Source organism: Varroa destructor, unplaced genomic scaffold (genome assembly GCF_002443255.2).
Source record: "Varroa destructor unplaced genomic scaffold, Vdes_3.0 BEIS01000859.1, whole genome shotgun sequence".
Taxonomy (NCBI): domain Eukaryota; kingdom Metazoa; phylum Arthropoda; class Arachnida; order Mesostigmata; family Varroidae; genus Varroa; species Varroa destructor.
Window position 1 is genome coordinate 55,708 of NW_019212312.1, and position 19,911 is coordinate 75,618.

Here is a 19,911-nt window from a genome sequence, read left to right on the forward strand (position 1 = left end):
GCAATAGCTTATCCTCACTATTTGCCATCCCCGTTAAATGAGGCTTAAAATAGCCTACCCAGTACATAAGGGCTCTTTCGCACATTCGGGTCGGCGCAAGTGAAAGCCATCTTATCGATATGTCAGCTTAGCTTGTAATACTACTCAATATTTTGCGCCACCGATTTAAAGCTCCCCGTTTATAATCTCACAGGGAACACACAGATGCATGCGGTTTTTTTTTACTTGAAAGTATATTGTTTTGCAGCGACATACTTTACTAACAACGAACTATTATATGAACGACGGGCAGAAACTGTTAATTGTCGAGGCCCTTTCCGCCGGTAGCCCTTTCCGTTAGTCGTCGGGTGCCTGGTATTGCTACCCTCACCCTCCGCCCTGACGCGCGAGTGCCGCTAATAGTAATGGTGCTTCCCTTTCCCTGGGGCGTGCAATCTCGCCAAGTAAGACGGTCTAGTTACCAGACGAGATGTGACACTGACAGACATATCCCAGCGCCATTAAGTACAACAACAACATCAAATCACACTATTGACGTTATATTGATAGTAATCATCAGCATAAACTAACGCTAATGACCACATCGGCGATACTCACGAAACTTAGGCAGCATCGTTCATAGCAAAACTCTCCAGTCAAATTAGTTTAGCTTAAAGTAGCTTTCAGGTATAGCGCTCAAGCGCCTGTATGAACGAACAGCCACAGCGGATCGCTATTAATAAGCGCCAGAATTACGCTTCAACAAACTAGAACTGATTGAACACCGACGCGTGCCCCAGTCACGCGGCAGCTATTTCATAGCCGATCGTCACATCGCACGTACTCACCGCGTACGTCAACCTAATCTGCCTAGGACAGACGACACCTAGGTGCTGCTCTCTGTGCACTGCTGCCATGGGAAGTGTTACTCGTCTTTAATAACAGTTCCTAATAACGAGATTGTATTAATGTTGGCACGCCTGTCGAAGTAGTGCGTCCGCGACAGCAGAAGGACCGACGAAACTTTATACAGCCGACAGCTGTGGGACGCTCCGAGGAGTGAGGTAGAGAAGTGCTGAGTGAGTCAAGGATCCCATTTAAGGTGAACTTATGTCATATCTTTCCGTGTTCTAGCAATCTGTGACAACTCACAATGGCGGCCACCTATGAAAACTGAACACTTAAAATTATGTGTTGGCCTCACGTTTAATACTCGTTATTGAGCGAGCAGCTTTATTGATTCGTTAATTAGCGAACAAGCTAGGCAGAAAACACCTTCTTCGAAAATACACATTCTGCTTATTAGCTGCGTGCGCAAGCATACATTGTGATACCTTTAGTTGACTACAACGCACACACAATTTCACTAGAGTATCCTGACTCGCCACAGTCAGGCCCAAAATTGTTACAAGGCGGTCAGGCCAGCAGTATTAGCAACAATAACGTTAACAACACCTGCAACAGTAACACCAGCATTCGAACGAGTAACAACTCCGACAATAAAAACGGCCGGGGTGACCAGCGTTGTGCCGGCGTGAAAACAGGCGTCATCGTCGTCGTCGTCTGGCACGTTTTTTGTGTGTTTGGGGGTGTGTGTCTGGGTGCGTGCGTGCGTGCGTGCGTGCGTGTCCATCGACCACGTTTCCAATAATGGCAACAATTTCGTTTGATTCAGTATTACAACAGGGAATATGGTAAGCATCATCGGACGCGCCTTGATTCGCGTGCAGGTGGATGACGTCTTTGTGTACGTATAATCAGGAATTCGCGTAAACGACGACACTGTGAGATCTTCGGGTCTTCAAGTTCGGATCGCGTGCATTGCAAAGTGGTGTCAACGATTAAGTTTACGCTCATACGAACTTAACAGCGCCTGCAAGCTCAGCTGCGTCTTGGGTAAATGCGTGAGTTGCCCTAGTGATAATAATGCAACAACGTGACAACGATATTATAATTATTATGCAGCCACTGACAAGCGACGTGTGACAGCGGGGGCGGCGTTATCTGAGTGCCGCGTCACGCCTTCTGTGAGCTAGTGAATATTTTTGCAAGTGTCCGATTGATCTGAAACAAAACGAGGAAGCGTTTAAGATAGCGGACAATAAAATGTCCAAGAAGAGAATCGTCGGCCAAATCCGCCGCCAAGTCACTCTCATGGCCGTACGAACCGCAGTGCTTGCCTAGCTTAGACTGGCGTTAACAAATTGTCCTACGTATCCGCAAAACAAAAAGCCAACCGAAAAAAACCGTGATAAGGTTGGCACAGAGATCGAGCTAAACAGCGACGTAACAACGTCATTGTATCGGATTGGCGAAGTAGGGACTCTGGTCGGGATGGCGAAGTGGTCCGTCTGAAAGTAATTTCCTTTTGCCTTTGTAGGCGTAGCTACGCCTATTCTAAACAAAATCATCTCAAAATGAATAATTATCTAGCATGGAGACGCTTTTCTAAATTGATATTGACATAGACGTGTAACTCGATCAGAACTGCGCCATAGGATACTTAGTAGTTTGTTTTCTTTAAAATCATGAAAAGGACAACGGCGATGAACTGACTGAAATTTGGAAAGAGAGCGGAAACGGCGACAAGTTAAATTGTTCATTAAGCCATTAGGCGAAAGTCACACTATCGCTAAAGATGTTTGTTTGTTTGTTTGTTTGTATGATACGCCCGGACAAATCATCGATTCGTTGGCTGTGCGTTGGTCTCCGGAAACAGAAATGGGATCCGTCTCCAATCGACTTTCCCTACGGGCGTTTTTTCAGCATCTGAAGGCCTAGTATGTACACGGTACATCCTCGGAAACTGTAGAAAAGTAGCCAGGAGACGATTAGCGGATCGGAATACAAACGCGACGAAAGCGGCGTTCGACCGACGCCGTCGGGTGACATGAACTGCTGCAGCGATGGATAAAAGGCTGGATTACACCCCTCTTTTACGCCATATTATTCCCCACCATAACCAGCAACACGACAGTAATTATCATTATATTCATAGATATCCGAAAAAACAGCTGAGGCTGAACCGCCAGCAGCAGCTGCAGCAGTCGCTCCGAAGCCCCAAACTTCAACAACCTTCGAATAGACTTCGAACGAAAGAAGTTAAACTTGGCATTATTATCTCTCGACGACCCGACTGCACCGGCGTCGATCCTCGACGTCGCAATGAACCATCACCAGCGGCAGTGTGAGTTTATATCTGAGTTTACCTCATTTTTAGGTACGAGCACATTTTTAGTTAACATAATATCTGCAACAATCATATAATAATTTGCTAAGTTTGCGTTCGCGCTAGGATATGCCACTGACAGACTCTTTGAACGTTAATCTACAATTGGCTCATGGCTTGGGGGCAACCAAGAATATCGGCATACCCCATCGTTCCGCCCCAATAAACGAATAAAGTGAACATAAGCAACGGATAGCCAAAAATGAAAGCGCTGTTTGCATTTTCTTTTATGGAGTGATCTTTTCGATAATCTTAAGGTCAAAAAATTCATAGTGAACATCTCTGCTGAGTGGAATTGATCGATTTTATAGGGCTTATATGTGTGTGTCTTAATGGGAAGCTACTAGTCGGCACCGTTCGTTACCCTTAATATTCGCTTTACTCGCTTAGTCCCAGTATGTAAGCACTACGGAGAAAAAACGGGCCGCAAAACTATCTTTTGCAAAATGCGGTACTTATTACGAAACGACTAGTTCTTAAATTCATAATCGAGATCTACTCTCCCTGTTGCGAACGTCGTAGGAAAGTTGTCACCGAAAAAAGTGTTACCGTGGTGCTAAAAAGACTGAGGGCTTTGTGCTGTTATAAACAACAACGTACCTAAGCTGTTATACGAGCAGATAACATTAGCCACTCGAACATATCAATAATAACTGTGAGCAAACGACTGCAACAAATATAATCTGCTGCGGGCGGTCGTATCGATAGTTCGTGGCCTACCGGGGCAGGACAGGCGGCTGATACCCGCTGGATACCTTTTTCTGCTCAACGTCACCACCGTACAGCTAGTGTAGTAAAATGAAAGGCCTTAAGAGTCAAGATACGTGAAATGGCCTGTGTACTGGAATGAAAGAGCCAGTCATATGGTGGAAGCATATCGGAATGACGCGCCAATGCTGATGGCACTCTGATCTTCAAGCCGGATCAAACGTTTTCTTTTGCTGCATGTAATAGTCGAACCCCTCTAGCAGTCTCCGATCAGCTGTTGCTGTAGGCTATATTGCCGTTAACAAGGGGCTAGACATTGTACTGATTAGAATGCAGCAGCAGTAATCGGTGTAATTTACTCTGTCTATATTGATCAAGTGAAATTGCTAGCGGCTGAATCTGGGCGCCGATGCGTTGGGCTCAAGCAGTGTCGCAACGAATGTTTACTCATTCTACATAAACGAACAAATACCTACTTCTACCACTACTACACCTATAACAGCAGCTATACTGTACAAGTGTGACGTTTTTTAAATAAGGCGCTCGCTTAACAACAGGGCTGGCTGACTTTGATTTCATCATTTAGCCTTTCCGAGATGTGTACATCTCTACTATGTAGCGCATATTCCGCGATCGTCACGTCAGTCAGCTATTAGTGGAATCTTAGTTAATGTGTGTCTTCATAGATCTTCTCGTTTGTATCCGTCCCATTATCATTATTATTTTTACTGCCAGTAGATGTTAGCTTTACTAGACAAGCATACAAACGATTTGACTTACATTGTCACGCCCTTGTTTTTCGTCTTCTTATTTGTGGACCGTTTTTGAAGTAGCTAACGGCTCATTCAACGTACGCAGTGCGCTACACTGTCTTTGATAGCCATCTTGACGAAGATTATTGTTGTTGTTATCATGACGAGACAAGGCTGCAGGCGATGGCAGAATGAGGCTAGCGCAATGAACACTTCACCGTTTTCGAACGGGCGCTATATAATGGGTGCAGACCCTTGGTTTTGCTAGTTTTACTACACATAATAATGGCGCCATATATGAGCAGCGGTGCTGCGACCGATCGCACAAAGACTAATTAATCAGAAACGCCGTAGCAGAATAACGTTGCGCATGATAATATTTGTCGTACCGAGGTCCGTCGAGCTGCTAGCCATTTGATCGTGACCTATGTGATAGGCTGCGCTATAGATCTGCTACGATCGAGCCATAATAAGCTTTGATACGAGAATAAGACGTTCGATAAATTTGTTCGAGGCTCCGCTCGGAGCTGCCACTGATCAATAGAACCTATGAAAATAACAGTGATCAGCGGTGCCTAGAGGAAAAATTAGTACAACAAATAAAGCGGCTACCACAACAACAAAGTATTGATCCTAACAACGAAAATTGTTTATTCACGACAAGCAAAGTGACAGAAAACTATTTTTAGTTGATCCCATTGCGTGCGTGCGAACCCAAATGTGCCGCTAACTGCGCAGTCTAGATAAGGTAAACAGTCTGTTCTGAGGGCTGAACGCATTCATTTAAAGATTGTCGTTCGCAAGAATAGATTTAGCAATGAGTCAAGCACACAAGTAGTATTTGAAGGCGGAGATCCTAATTTTAAGCCATTTTGTCCTTGACTAAAACTATATGACTTGCCTCTGTGGGGGCGCAGATTTTACTTTCAAACTCATCTATTTGAGTCAATATGCGACAGTTAGAAGAACAGATACTTAACTACAAAATGTGCAAACAATAAAACTATCATTGCACTTTTGTGGCGTGTAAATTACGGCAAAACTCATATCGCTTGTACATAACGTTAATTTGAATAAAAACTGATTTTTGAGCGCCATTTTCTGCATAGACCCGTTTCTGACGGTTACTATTTGCTTTGGTCAAAAATTCAGTTTGAGCCCTCAACTGGTCATAAGTCATTCTCCTTCCTAAAAAGTCACAAATAACTTCTTAATAATAACAGTGGACATTAATACTCCTCTCATACAAAAAAAAAAAAGCTGGCGCACTTGTTTTTGAGTTGACGTTAAACCAAAGGTTTCAAAAATCCAGGAGTCCGAAAGGGCTTGAAAATGGCGCGATGGCGCCTTGCAAAGCAGTCTCAAAGGAAAATCAGCGTAAATTTTGCTATGATCAGGTATAGTTTTTTGTACCTTTTCGATAACGTTTTAGCGTTTTGAATTTGAACCCGTACCCCGGATCTTCCGCCTTTCCTCACAAGAATTTGTATCGTACCTTCCAAAAGCCGTCCAATAACGTGCAGTCGAGCAACTCTGTAATTCGCTGTCCGACGTAACGGCATTGAAAAATCGTGTTGATCGTTGTTCAAGTGGTTTTCTATAGACGATCGTAAAGGACAATCGTGTTTCTAGCACGAACAATAATGGGTAGCTGCATGGTCTTAAATATTATTTCGGCTATTACCTAAAAAGAGACACGCAAAATGTAACTACAGTAAAAGTATTTCTGGTTAACCGGCAGCCATCGAAGCTGGCCATTGCTGCAAACATGATAGTACCGGCGGGATCCAATAAAATATGGACGACTTAAACAGTTTGAAGCAATATACGATAATAGAAGGGCGTTCGTTGTGTGTTTGTTTACTGAGACACGGAGACAAGTTGGTTCATCGATTAGAGACAAACGTCATACTCAGGAGCATAGACGAAGATTTTTCTGTTGTTATAATTGTTACTGACGTTGTATTTAGTACATTTTGAAAATATCGTTATTACCAGCTGCATAAGTACAATTTAGCCATATCTATATTATTACGGTTCATTTATTCAGAGATATCTTGCGCAAACAAGTACGAGCCGTCGATCTCTAATCAGAGATATCCGACTTTTTTTACCGTGTCCGGCCCATTATCCCAATCTACGTTCAATACTTATGTGTTTGCGCGCTAAATATAGAGAACGTAACGTAACGTAACGTAACGCTGGTCCAAAGCCTGTTGTACGACAAATGCCAGTTACGAGGTCTCGACGTAAAAGTCTAAGCGTTTATTTATTAGCTTAAACATTCTGTAGCATTCAGGCTAAGGGTAAATGATTCGATCCTTTATACAAGGGCTCGAGTAATTTAGAAAAAAAAAAACGAAAACTTAAAGAAACTGTACAAGGAAACAAATGTAAAATAAACAGCAATTCGAGAGCTCGAAGCTCATAGCCATGCTTGCGCTTATGTTCCTGCTCGTCTTACTCGAGCTCGACCAGAGTCGTTATTTGCTTGCGTGTATCCCATAGAATCCTCGATAACATGAGAAACTTAAGAAAGGGTATCGACACGAGGAAAAATTGCTACTGCAGTAAATCTAGAAAACTGTCGTGTATTTTTCAGTAAGTTCGAGTCAACTTATTGAAATTAAAAAAGATTTTGCTTTAATCTGTAACATATATCAAGCTTAACACAAAGAGGCATTAGTAGAACAAGAAATTCGAATTTCTAGCATGAAGCAGATACTTTCGTAACAGGACCTACCTAAAATCGTATTCTGTATGTAGCTTAGAGCGACAGAGCAGCCTTCCGCTAAGACAGTCTTCAGACATAGTTGAAAAGTCTCGCTCTCAGTAAACAGCAGATTTTCCTTATTCGTTATTTTATGCAGGTTCGCCTTGTTTTTAAATGATTTATTTTAAAATACTGCTTGCTGGTTAACTTCAGTTTTTTGAAGCAATGGTACGTTTACGTATTCGTTGACTGCACGTATACAATCCAATGTCCACTGATTTTACTCTTGTATAAATTTGTACTAACAAAAGTACTATTGTTTCTCGCGTAGCAGTCATATTTACACTTCCTGCTATAATCACATTTGCATATCGCGTAAAATGATGTAAGATATTGTGGGGACCAAGGGAGGAAAGTAAATAATAGAGATACTTTACATACAGCTTGCGCTGCTGCCACGAATAATGTTCATCTTTTATTTATTTATGAAGTTCAACATGTACAAATACAAATTATTTTACCGGTAGATCCTTGCATAAACGCTGCATAGTTACTACATTTGAAGTACCAATAACATTAGTATTCGGTGCGATACAAGCCACCTTTCCTCCTGAAGGAGCAATGACGCCATTCCATTTCGTGATCTCTGGGTCACACCCAGTCCACTTTCCACCTCTTTTACATAAAGAATAGTTAATTTCTCCCTTAAAATTTTATATAAGACGTTATTGAAATTTTTTTCAATTTTTTTCGGGGGGGGGGGGGGTTCAAGATGCAACGAAAGGTCAGCCGCGAGCTCGGTAGCCCCCTGTTATACTTAGTTTATATAGTAAAAAAAAAAAAAAAGAAAGAAAGAAAGAATCGATACTGTTTTCTAGACATTTTTGCCTTGCCTTGTTCTCATATGTGTGACTAAATATAGCAAGTAGTGTACTGAGATAGACCAGTTGGATCCAGGCTAATTCGCTTGATCAAAGGCATTTTTTCATGGGCATCATGCGGCAATACAGGTATACGCGTACCGTTAAATGCTTTTCAAAACTATTCGGCCATTTGGCGAATAGAAATGTATTGTTTTCGTAGGCCTTATGACATTCGAATTCGTTTTCGCAAGCCGCAAACCAAACTTAGGTTTTTCGAGAGAAACAGACTTCTCACTAAAGCGCAGGTAGAAAAAGGTAAGCCAGTAATTATTCACCTTTACATATTACAAGAATAGTATTCTTGTAATATGCGACACTCAGACATATCCAGTAATATCCATCGTCTCTTGCCGTCGCCTGCGTGACATTATAGGCCTGTATTTTCTTCAACTATGTACTTTAATCTCCGCTCAAATACTTTGCCGTTCAGAAGACACCAAAATGAAAATCCATTGAAGTGGACTCTGATCAAGAGAACCACCATTTCTCTAAGCCTCAACAAGCTACCGATTACCTATAACCTATCATTAAAAAACATCATTAAAAAACGAACGCACAATGACTTTACGGTTAATGGAAGCCGTTTAATACGGCCGGTTAATGGAAGAACATATTGTCCTTGTACAGCCTTGGTTACTCTAGTAGGACAGTGTTCATCTCTAGTGGAAAATGCACTTGTGCTTAAATCATGGCCTTCATCGAGACACTCGATTTTCTCAAGCGTCCAATTAATTTGTCTATATTCGTTGGAAAATGCTCACAAAGTGGCAGACGACAATCCGAATCATCTTCGTTCTGTGAGGTCAGTGTTGGCAGACGCATCCATGTGTTTTGACTGTTTGATGAAGTGACAGGGTAGGTACGTACGTAGGCGAACCATGTCTAGAGCTAATCAAATTTATAACACCATTTACAGATTGTCTATACAGTACTCCCTCTTTAGCACCCCCGTGTACTTGCGACGTAGCTCATCTCCAACAAGATGATGATCGTATAGTTTTGAAAGGTTAAGGGCAATGATGACCTATTCCCTGGTTTGAGAAAGAACCGACATATAAAGATTTTCTGATCAAACAGCGCATTTCTATTTGGATGAAAGTTGGCTCACTGTCACCACCCTCACGTACGTGCGAGCGTAGGTGGTAAATAAATGGGCCTAGTATGTCCAAGCAAATATTCATTCCTTTCAGCGATAGACAGCTTATCAACGTCTCCCTAAGTCAGGATATGTGTTTCTTTCATTTCATCATAGTCTGTAGAGCAGCTCGCTGGCCGGATTCGAGAGAATTGAATCAGAATAATTATTATTACTATTATTATTATTATGAAATCTACACAACCATGCCAGTTGTTCGATGTCCGATGCAGATTTCCCCGGGAAATGTGGGGAAAATATGACAGAATTTATCAGTAGGTATAGCAGAAAAGAAATTAAATGAAGGTATGGTTGGTACAAAAAGCATTCAAAAAATAAGATTTATATTAACTCAGTTTAGTGAAACTTGCTGGCCTTTGTCAGGTAGATCGAATTTACCAATAGAGGTTTAGCCCTGGCAGCCATCCAGTAAAACAGGACGATATATGAAGTGTGAGTCGGAGAGCAATCGAGCCGTAGTAAAGCGTATGAGTAGCCAATTTTTCAGCAATAAAAAGCTTTTCGAAACTTCCATTTATTTGCCTATATAAAATATTTAATGAAAAATGCGTTGACCGAACAAACACGGGGGCGAAAAGCCTATTACTAAACAGAAAGCAATACGAATCATAATATATATTAGGGATCGTTTTGCGACAGCGGAAAATTTCAATTGTGAGGCAATAATAAGACTCTCACAGCCTATTCAACTAAAAGATTAGTCTTCGATTATAATAAACGACCCTTTCGCGTCCCACCACTCCAATGCATACGAATATATATATATATATATGTGCTGTGCAGTCTAATATGCTTTGAATATATTTTTCGCGATTTTAGTCGTAGATAACGCCCCGAAAATCGCTTTTTAAGAGTCGCATTAGTTCGCTTCCTTCTTTTAACAGATCAGTCAGTTTCAGCTCTGGGGTTCGAGGAAAAGGGGTCCACGTCGCAGCAACGCATGTGCACTAGAAGTAAGTTGAGTGCTGTGTTGAACGTCCGCTTCTTTTTGTTCTAGCAAAAATAGGTCTGCATAGGCGAGGGCAGAAAGAAACCTGGATTGTGACATTTGTTTTTCTCAAAATGGTGGAATCCATTTGGTAGGAAAGCACTCGTTAACGAGGAGCCAGACATTCCTAGTTCTACAAATCGCTACAAATACAAACGAAGTCTGTCGTTATCACCGACCGCGCTCTTCGTTTTGGATACGTGATGAGCTTTGACGAAGCCTATACTAGATAATGTTTTTCATCCGCATCCGAGCAGTCTTCCCGATTTCCTTCTAAGGCAAACATATTGGTGCTCCTACCTTATTCTAGGCTGCTGTGCTAGCTAACTGGCGTGCTTCACTCTACTGGGTTTCGCTTGACCGCGTAGGCGGTAAACAACAAGTGTTATGAGAACGACAGCGACCTCTAAGGCGAATATTTCAATAGCAACAGCAGTCTCGGAAGACGGTTAGACGAATAGACAGACATCTGACTGATCGTCTGCCCTTGCTCTCACGTAAACACCGATAACGGGTAGGCGTCATACATACCGCTGCATAAAGCTTACACAGCTTCACTTTGATACTTACCCCAGATGTAGGTAGATGTATACATTGTGCGCAGATGCACAAAGCAATTATCTATGCCGCATAAGTACTTTCATGCATTACTGCACTATCATGACTTATCGACTTTCTATCGTGATCGTGTCCTTCGTGTATACAGACATTACAGGTATAATATATGTAGTCACCATCTGATAACTAACAACAAGGCCAGCTAAGAGTTTCACACATTCTGACGTTGATCGAAAACAGCCCCTCGTCCAAACTATGTCACCCGGTTTTTTATGCGAAGGCTTCCTCCTTCTGCTTTCCAACGATAGCATACGTAGTGACATTAGAGGAGGATTTTTAAAAGTGCGGTGGAAGAGGAGGCACTTATTGAGGCCAGTATTTGGTCCACCCACCCCCCGGCTTCTGTGATGATTGCTGCAAATCGGTATGGCATCTCTATCACGCATGGGTCCCAGACTCATATTTGGAGCACTGTATGTTTGAGCTGTGAGACGTTCATGGTTTCCTGTCTGATCCTGGTTCATCCTTTGGCGTAATGCGTTTTCGATCAGACGCATTTTCAGATCGTGCCAAAATCGCAACGCCATTAATGATGAACACCCCAGAGACGCACTTTGCCGTATGACATCCATAGCAACTTGTTACGCATGAACGGGATGACAACATTCTTATTCACATCACTGTACATTAATTTTATCATTTTTCTATAATCTTACAGCCGAAATGTATAGCTATCCCGCCGTAGATAGAAACTGTAACCTACAGCATTGTCTTGCTCAGATGTTTAACCTGTTCGATGACACACAATTTATGGAACCTTCCGCCAGAAATCCTGTAAACGCGTTGAGCGTTACTGTTAAAATGCGATTCGTCTGAAAAACAGACCCCTTTCCGGTCCTTCACTGACCGGCTTTGGAACCGTTTAGTCTATTTAACTGTGAATACTTTTCATGTACAGCTTAGCAAAGTATTTTTGGCTTACGACACCTGAAATTACTCTTTCCGCTTCAACGTGGGAGGGTCTGTGTAGACACAGGTACACCGAGCTTTGTCATCCTCTGACGCGGCTGGGAAATTGGTCCTTTTGATAACACCGTCAGAGGAATCCTGTTTCCTCACTATGTTGTGATCTGTTTCCATTCTTGTTTCCTACTTATTTTTTTTTTTTTTTTTCTTTTTTATAAGAGAAGCACCTTATTCTAAATCTTCAGGACTATAACTGTCAACTGCTTATTTCAATATCCCTACCCACCCAGCAATGTTTTCAACAATCGTTTTTCTAATGTGGGTCTGACTGTCCGCTTAAAGTCCACTGCTGTTATGCGAGCTATTCTCGTAATCCTATTACGAGTTTATCTATCTATGCACACGTCTCAGTAATCCCTTCAGAATAGTTTTGTGTGGCTGTTTGTGCGTACAATATAAAATATACAAAATTGCAATGAATTCATATTTGGATTTTGTCATAAATCTACCGTAGCACTATTTTGATATTTGAAAACTAACATTCGATGTACCAGTTTTTCGTGTGTTTTTTTTTTTCTTTCTTAGAACGATCAAGAATGGGCAGTTGCATCGTCAATAATACGTGTGTGTTTCGGTTGTGTATCGAACGGAACCTTGTTGCGATGCCGAATTCTGGAGGTGCTGGTAGATCGCTTTAGGCGAATGTAAAAACAATGCTCTTATCCTCCTTTTCATTGAGCCCCAAAGCGGTAGCAAATAGCACCAACAAGCCTTTGCAAAAAGACTTCGTCTCGCCAATGCCGGCCGATTAAGCCATATTTGATTTTCGTCATAGCACTGCTCTGGGTTTAAGTATCAGCTTAGCACAAATATTTTCTGCATGAGATTGTACTGTTAGCTGACGGAGCGAGAACAAACGGTTAGACAGATATCAAACATTTTATGTTGACCAATTTGCTATATTTAGGTATCAACAACATATATTCAACACTAACTAATAGATTTTTTCCATCATCTTTTTGGCAATAGTGTGCGGCTTCTGTTGCATAAATGTGTTAATGTTTTGGCAGATTAAGATAAACTTTGGGGGAGTAAACACCATTAAGTTGACATAATGTACTCTCGCGAAATCCTTGTGTCACCAGCAATCGATCCTACCCGGGTTCGGTGTTCAATTCCGGATCGCAAGCTGACTTGTAAGAGCACCTAGTCTGGCTTTTTTTTTTTCGAATATAATATGGATTTCCAGTTCGATATAGAAAATGAATCTATATGTGTCTTTAATCTGCGTGTGTATCAAAGGTGGTTTTTGTAAAGCAATTGATGGGCCTATTTGCTTGTAACACTCCGGCCAACAAATACAAGCTACTTACGGCTTGCAGGCCGGCTGAGAATCTACGACTCGGTGCGGTGATTTGTGAGAAATTGATGCTTGATATCACTCTTAACGTAGACGATCATCGTCGTCTAATGAAGTTTCAAGGCGTAGCGCTTCGCCGTTTCCCCGATGCTTACTGTGAAAGCTTAACATAAGCAATTCATTGGTTAACGCGAGCTCGTCCTCTCGTACACGGCGCGATGTAATCTCCAAAGCCAGAACGGCACAATACATTTTACATACAAAGTAATATCTATGTCGTTCGCGTGCGAGCCGATTCCGTGAGTTGGCTTATCAACCATTTACTCATCAGAAAGGCAAAGACCGACTTGTTTTAGTCAGGTCCTAATTCCTAGCAGTATCAGCAAATTCCAGACATAAAACCCTCTCGACATAGTTCGACAGGCTTCTAATAAACATTAATGCGGTATAGATGATATATTTGCATCGGGTAGGCATCATTACGCTAAAGCTGATTCTGTAAAACAGATCTCGATCGGTTTTTATCGCCACCAACAATTGGCATGAAGGCCGCTCCGACTGAACCGGACGTTATTTCGATTTTTTGCGGTAACGTAGAAGATCTGTGTTGCATCATTAGATGTGGCTGAGTGAATTATAGTTCCTGCTTCTACTGGAATTTCGGGTTTATTGCGTTGAGGATTACATGCAAATCTGTACCCTTTGGATCGTTTCATATGCACATACTAACTTCGGATGTCTCTCATCAAGTAATCTGCCTCTGTTTCGCGCGTTTTAAAGTTTAAATATTTGCATTGTTCTACAATGTCTCGACAGTCGCCGAAGCAAAAAGCTCACTCCTGCAGTCCTTTCACATGCCTTATTCAATGAGCCGCTAACCTTCGATGTGTCAGCGTTGGCGGAGAAGGATGCACAGATTAAGTTATCAGTACTAAAGCCAAGCAAAATACAGTGTAAAATGCTGTATTGAATGAACAGTGAATTTTTTCCCAAATTAAAAAAAAAAAAAACTCTGCTTCTTATCTTTAAAATGCACGTCTTCATCGATTATCGTTGCCACTGTGCAACCACAGTGCAACTTCCTGTCCCTCCTCAAGGGTGATAGTTGCTGGGATTTACCATGGCAAGCCGGCCATCACGTACATTACTTGAACGTATGCACACGTTGCGTATGCATACAGTCGGGTAAATACCTACTAGGAAGGCACGATCGTCTGTGCTTGGTCATATGGCGAACAGCAACAGCAGCGTCAGTAGCAGTAAACGGATAGACGACGGACGAAAAGATGTAACTGTAAAAAAGAGCAATTCCATGTCGTGACGGCCAGCTCCACTGGCTGGCTGGCTGGCTGGCTAGCTACTCCGTTTGTCCAGCGAAAGTATCGTCATGATGGTCGTGATTAAATTACGAGCAGAGTTTTTAATTAATAAACAGAAAGCTAATCAGGACAATATTGTATGATGGGAGGGTACTGTGAAAGGTAGCAACATAGAAAAAAGAAAACGATCGTGGCGACCACATGCGTCAAAGATGAAACGCTAAACAAGGAAAAATGATGAGCTGCACTAAAAAGCAACGCAGGTGACTCGGGCAGCTTAGCGTTTCCATTGATGTCGACCGCTCGCATTGAAATTCCTTCCTCTTTCCCTTTCTCCCTCTCTCTTCTCGCCGCTTTGTTCGGTCGTTTGTGTAATCATCGCTTCGTCTCTTTTCGTCCGTTTCCGATCGGCAGCGCTGGTGACTGTGCAGGCCATCCACTTGCTTCTCGGCGGCTAGCTTCCCGCTTGGCCGCCAGCCTGCATACCGGCTACCGTCGAAGATTCTCTGTCCCTGTCGGAGGGAGCGCCTGACGCGGGGTGACGCAGTAGTTTCGTTTCCTTAAATACATCCGTCTTGCTTAAACAGAACGCGATGTTGATGCTAACCTATCTACCGCAATCGTCAAGGCGACGTGTGTCGTGTCGCGCCGCGCCGCACGGAAATAGACAGATGCTTTCCCTTCAATGTCCAATGCGTTCTGTGAATCACTACGTCCTGCTGGCGGCAATGAACCAGCAGTTAGCTAAAGCTTCTTGTTTTCGTTAGCACAAAATCAGCTATAGCACGACATGAAACAGTCGTACATGCTTGCCTGTACGGGCTACGCAAATCAGTCATTTTCTATATTTCTATATACATAAAACGAACTATAAGTTATCGTATAATGTTAAGGCTGGATACAAGCACAATGATTTGGACTGCGTGAGAAACGATGCGCCTGTAACGGTTCTAGATGCACCTACATTATAAGGCATATGTATTTTTGCAGGCGGATAGCTCGTAGTGGTACCCACTATATCAAATCAACGTAAACAAGGAAGCAGAAAAAATCGTAATCATCGCGGCATTTTTTCGCACAAAGGTACCGCTTACGACGCCGATGACCATGTACGTGCTCGGTACACGCATGCAACCTGGTTCGCTTCATCATGTTGAGAAAAAGAAACAAAAAATACAGGTTGCCCCATTTATATTTCCCTCAAAAAACGTCACCATTTTGTCCCGTATTAAAAAATCCCAGGGGGCCTAGTATCATTTTTCTGTACTGCTACTGTATTGCTTGCTGAGGGCAAAGCAACCTCTGCTCAATCAAGTTTCTCGTTTGATGGAGAGCAGCTTTCAAACATTTTAGTTGTACAGAAGAGAAAATTGCTCACTCGCTTTTTGGTTCGGGTTTATGGCTAACAATAACGACATGAGAATCGAGCGAGTCCTGCACTCTTCAGTTACGAACCGGAACAATTTTCTAAGTTCGAACTTCAGCAGCGAAAGACTTCTCGTGAGTGCTGCTAATACGAGCGGCCATTGCGTTTTTTAGCTACCCGAAGAGCTGCCATACACAAATACCAAAACAACAACCTAACCGTATCTCGAAACCGGACTGGAGAGCAGTTCTAAAAGGGCTGCAACAGATTCTAATGATTTATTATTACGACCTGTATTCCATATAGATATTCAAACGTCTGATTAAGCAGCATAATCTCACGATGTTCAGTTGAACTGGTGTTATCGTCGTTAGCCTTCTCCTAATTGTAAACCTCTACCTTATGTAAAGGAGATGATTTCTTTACAGAGCCCTTTTACTTCGCGTCACCTAAGCACTATAATTTTTTTCACCTTATGAATAGGTTAGACGAACCATTAGTATATTTTGTCAGAAAGTGGTGGCGTTGGCGGGGAAAAGCTAAGCGAAATAGTGCCATCGTTAATAAAGAGTTCAATGGAAAAACAACGTCACAATGCTGACCGTTTAAGTGGAACAGGATCCAGCGTGTTCTCAGCCGCACGACACCTTATTTTATCCAAATGCGACTCCTCCATGCCGGCTAGTCCTTAGCTGGATTGAAGACTGCCGACTCACGACACAGTCAGCGATATGAATTCTTTTGCAAATCACCAACGAGAAGTTGATTATTATGGTAATATTGATAAAATGGTGTTTGTGTACTAGGTCCGAGTCATGACGGTAATGTATCAGTCCAATTTTCAATTTAATCGGTGTGAAGAAATGTTTAGGTTGTAATTGGATCAGCATGCTTGCACGATATATTAATATTAAAGTTCATACTTAAGTTCTCGGAATGTTTTTGTGGCTAAAAAGTGTAATTTGGATACACTTTTCGGTAAGGTGATTTTCCATTGTCGTTATCTAGAGCTTCAACCTTGTGTAAAAATATTAAAATTTCATGTTACTTTTATGCTAGAAGCTTACAGGAGGCATATACAATTGCACAGATTGCCCATTGGCTGCACTTTGCGTTTACCAATGGCAGTATCGATATCGCGACCCTGCCAGAGAAGTCTGTCAAAGTTATCGCTTGGAGCTGTCAGTTTTCAACGGTCCAAAGTGGCCGGGCAATTTAAGATAATGTAATATGTCACATTTAATAGAGCTATCTTTGTTTTACAGACATCAGTCGCGTGGAGATCTACATGTTATACGTTCATCATTAAGCAGATTGAGAGATAAATCGAATTTGATGAATAAAACTAAGACAAAATAATAAAATATTAAATAATATAATTCATTAAAGATTAGCTGGAACTAAATTCGTCTTTGCGAAAGTTGTCGCTAGTAGAATGCTTCGGGTAACAGAATTCAGATAGTAAAGACGAAGCGGCTGCTATGCAAATACGCATCCTCTCCAAATTACGTCAGACGCCATCCAAAGACGTCAGTGTTCTAAAAGTGATGAATCAGAGCTTCAGTTTTTACCAAAGGCTGGCTTTGCAAGGGAATAGCCAGTTTTAAACAAGGCCTTCGGAGTATATCAGGAATTGGTTATGGTGGTTCTGTTCAATCTTCTGGGATGAAGGTCAACCTTGTCGATCCCAACCAATAAGTGGTGTCCATTTTGCTTGCGGATCGGCTTAAGGAAGTCCAATTATTGTCTCTGAAAAACGATTATATAAACGCGCTATTATAATAAGGTCAAAGATATATTAGAAAGCCTTGTAAGGGTATCGAATACCAGGATGAGAATCGTTTCAACCTCAAGAAGAAGAAGAAAGAAGAAGAAGAAGAAGTACTGGTGCCCTGGTTTGACTGTGGTCTTAGTATAGCTGCGTGAGAAATCTAGTTTGCTAAGAAAAATATATATTCGCCGTTTGCAGCCAAGCTTACGTAGTGATAACAAAACGATGATTAATAGGGAATGTTCCCTATACTTGTGAAAGCATAATAGTTCAATTAAAACTATGTCAATAGTCTGCGACATAACCTTATAATGTCCTAATTTAGGCGGTACCGAAAATAATCGCAAAGGCAAATTGATTTCTTCTAGAAAATTCACGCTTCCTCCAAGCATTCTTCAATTGAGAATCTTTACATCTACATGAATCGGGATTAAGTTTCCTTTCTCATTAAAACAACGAGCTGTACTACCTGCATCCAAGGGATACAGGGTCGAAGGGAGGTGGAACTGCGATACGCATCAGTTCTGCCCTTTCTAGGCGTACTAGCTTCTGTCACTTCCACTTTGTGCGAGCATACTGCGGCGGATGTTCATTAATCTATGTAATAGAACTCTACCATCTCTCACCGGGCCTGCTGATATAGGGCGGTCAGCGACGAAAACACGGAATGATGAGTTCGTCTGACTGTTCTTGTTTGCAGATAAACATTTCACCTAACGGCTTCTTGATCCGTGTCCTCTAACTTCTGGAACATCATTTTTATCACTAGGTGTCGATTTTTAAGTCGTTATCCTCTACTGATACTCAATCAGCGCATAGCCACGGATAGAACAAAATTTAATGAAAACGTTTGCCAAATCTCAGCTGTCAGCGCTGTGGATCTTAAAAGCTTCTCGACCCGCCGAACAGCATGGGACAATCTGAGACTTTTTTTACAACCGTTATTAGGATATTTTTTCCGTTCCACTAAGTATCTTAGCGCTATTAAGCAATTCAAACTGCCGCTAGCCGCCTTAGCGTTACCGAAATTTCAAGCTTGAGTTTCACAGTTATTCGAATTTTTCAACCCATTGAATGGTTCTGAGCAGCTTAATGTTCTCCTGAAGAATAAGCTCACAATGTTATGGCAGCTTTGTGTATTATAATTATTTTTAATAACATATTGAATGCGAAATTAATTTTACCTTACATATGCCTCTACGGCCTCGATACTACCCTTTAATGTCTGTCTACCTCACAAAGCCAGTAATGGATCTCACTAGTCTAACGCTTAGGCTATGGCAGATTCAACCATTTTATGGAAATTCAAACGAAAACACGCAGCCCGGCGTCTTAACAGCAACGCCAAAACTCATTGTCACGGCTTCGTTATTCTCGGAAATCAAACAAACCAATGTGCCAACACGCTTGTTCTTCCCATAAAAGCCCATGTCATTACGGGGCTTTTCGTACCTTAAAAAGGGCAATTAGTAGGTAAACATATTCTACTATCTGCTTAATTCGAAACGCCATAGAGAAATTGCGTGTGAATACAGGAATGTCCGTGAGCTGTTAGAGTGCTGAGACAGCTATGTAAAAATAAGAGGAAGTACATCTGACACATAGAAAATTGTCCTGCTTCGAAAGTTATTCAAATTTTGAAGTTATTCCGAAAACGACCACCGAGTCGCCCGCATATCGTACCATTGGATTAAGCTACAGTTAACCTACTAGAATTGAACAGAATTGCCACGGTATTAAATAGGTTTAAACGCCAGGCGCGAAAAAGTTGACGACATTGAGGATTGAGCGACTCTACCTGGCGAACGAATCATATATTCCTTATTCGGGAGGACAAAATATTTTATTTGTTTAAATAAATGACTCGAATTTGGTTTTAGTTTTGGAGATACGAATAACCAGTGATTCTCTCGTTGTATAGAATATCATGCAATTTTTAATTAAAAACAGATTGAAATACCTCAGGCGAACGTTCTGTCGTGTATTCTGTTGGATGATTTACACTCCTTCAAAACGTTCGCTAGGAAACGAGTTTGTAGTGAGCCAGGTATTAGACACAGGGATAAGATCCCGTTATAATTTAGACACGTGGATTAAATAACCTACTGTTGACTCATATATAT

General features: G+C 41.7%; 1 protein-coding gene and 1 long non-coding RNA gene across 5 annotated transcripts; one reads left to right on the forward strand and one right to left on the reverse strand.

Annotated features, from left to right (window-relative positions):
* Positions 1 to 448: 448 nt before the first annotated feature.
* On the forward strand, positions 449 to 17,405 carry LOC111255169 (uncharacterized). 4 transcript variants are annotated; one of them, XM_086976439.1, is made up of 4 exons: positions 450 to 2,336; positions 2,699 to 3,166; positions 15,642 to 15,734; positions 17,283 to 17,405. In XM_086976439.1, exons 2-3 carry the CDS (start codon positions 2,886 to 2,888, stop codon positions 15,682 to 15,684), a joined length of 324 nt encoding a protein of 107 aa, XP_086832565.1. In that variant the 5' UTR covers positions 450 to 2,336; positions 2,699 to 2,885; the 3' UTR covers positions 15,685 to 15,734; positions 17,283 to 17,405. The 4 variants fall into 4 exon arrangements, 3 of the variants coding, with proteins under 3 accessions (XP_086832565.1, XP_086832566.1, XP_086832567.1); XM_086976440.1 differs by lacking the exon at positions 17,283 to 17,405 and adding an exon at positions 16,501 to 17,276; XR_015318214.1 differs by lacking the exons at positions 15,642 to 15,734; positions 17,283 to 17,405 and having other exon boundaries at positions 449 to 1,081; positions 1,655 to 2,336; positions 2,699 to 3,416.
* Positions 17,406 to 17,631: 226 nt separating this feature from the next.
* Positions 17,632 to 19,099, reverse strand: LOC147754111 (uncharacterized). The gene is made up of 3 exons (XR_015318216.1): positions 18,973 to 19,099; positions 18,415 to 18,533; positions 17,632 to 17,766 (listed from the first exon to the last, which is right to left on the reverse strand). It is a non-coding gene; the product is annotated as an uncharacterized LOC147754111 (long non-coding RNA).
* Between the last annotated feature and the right edge of the window lie 812 nt (positions 19,100 to 19,911).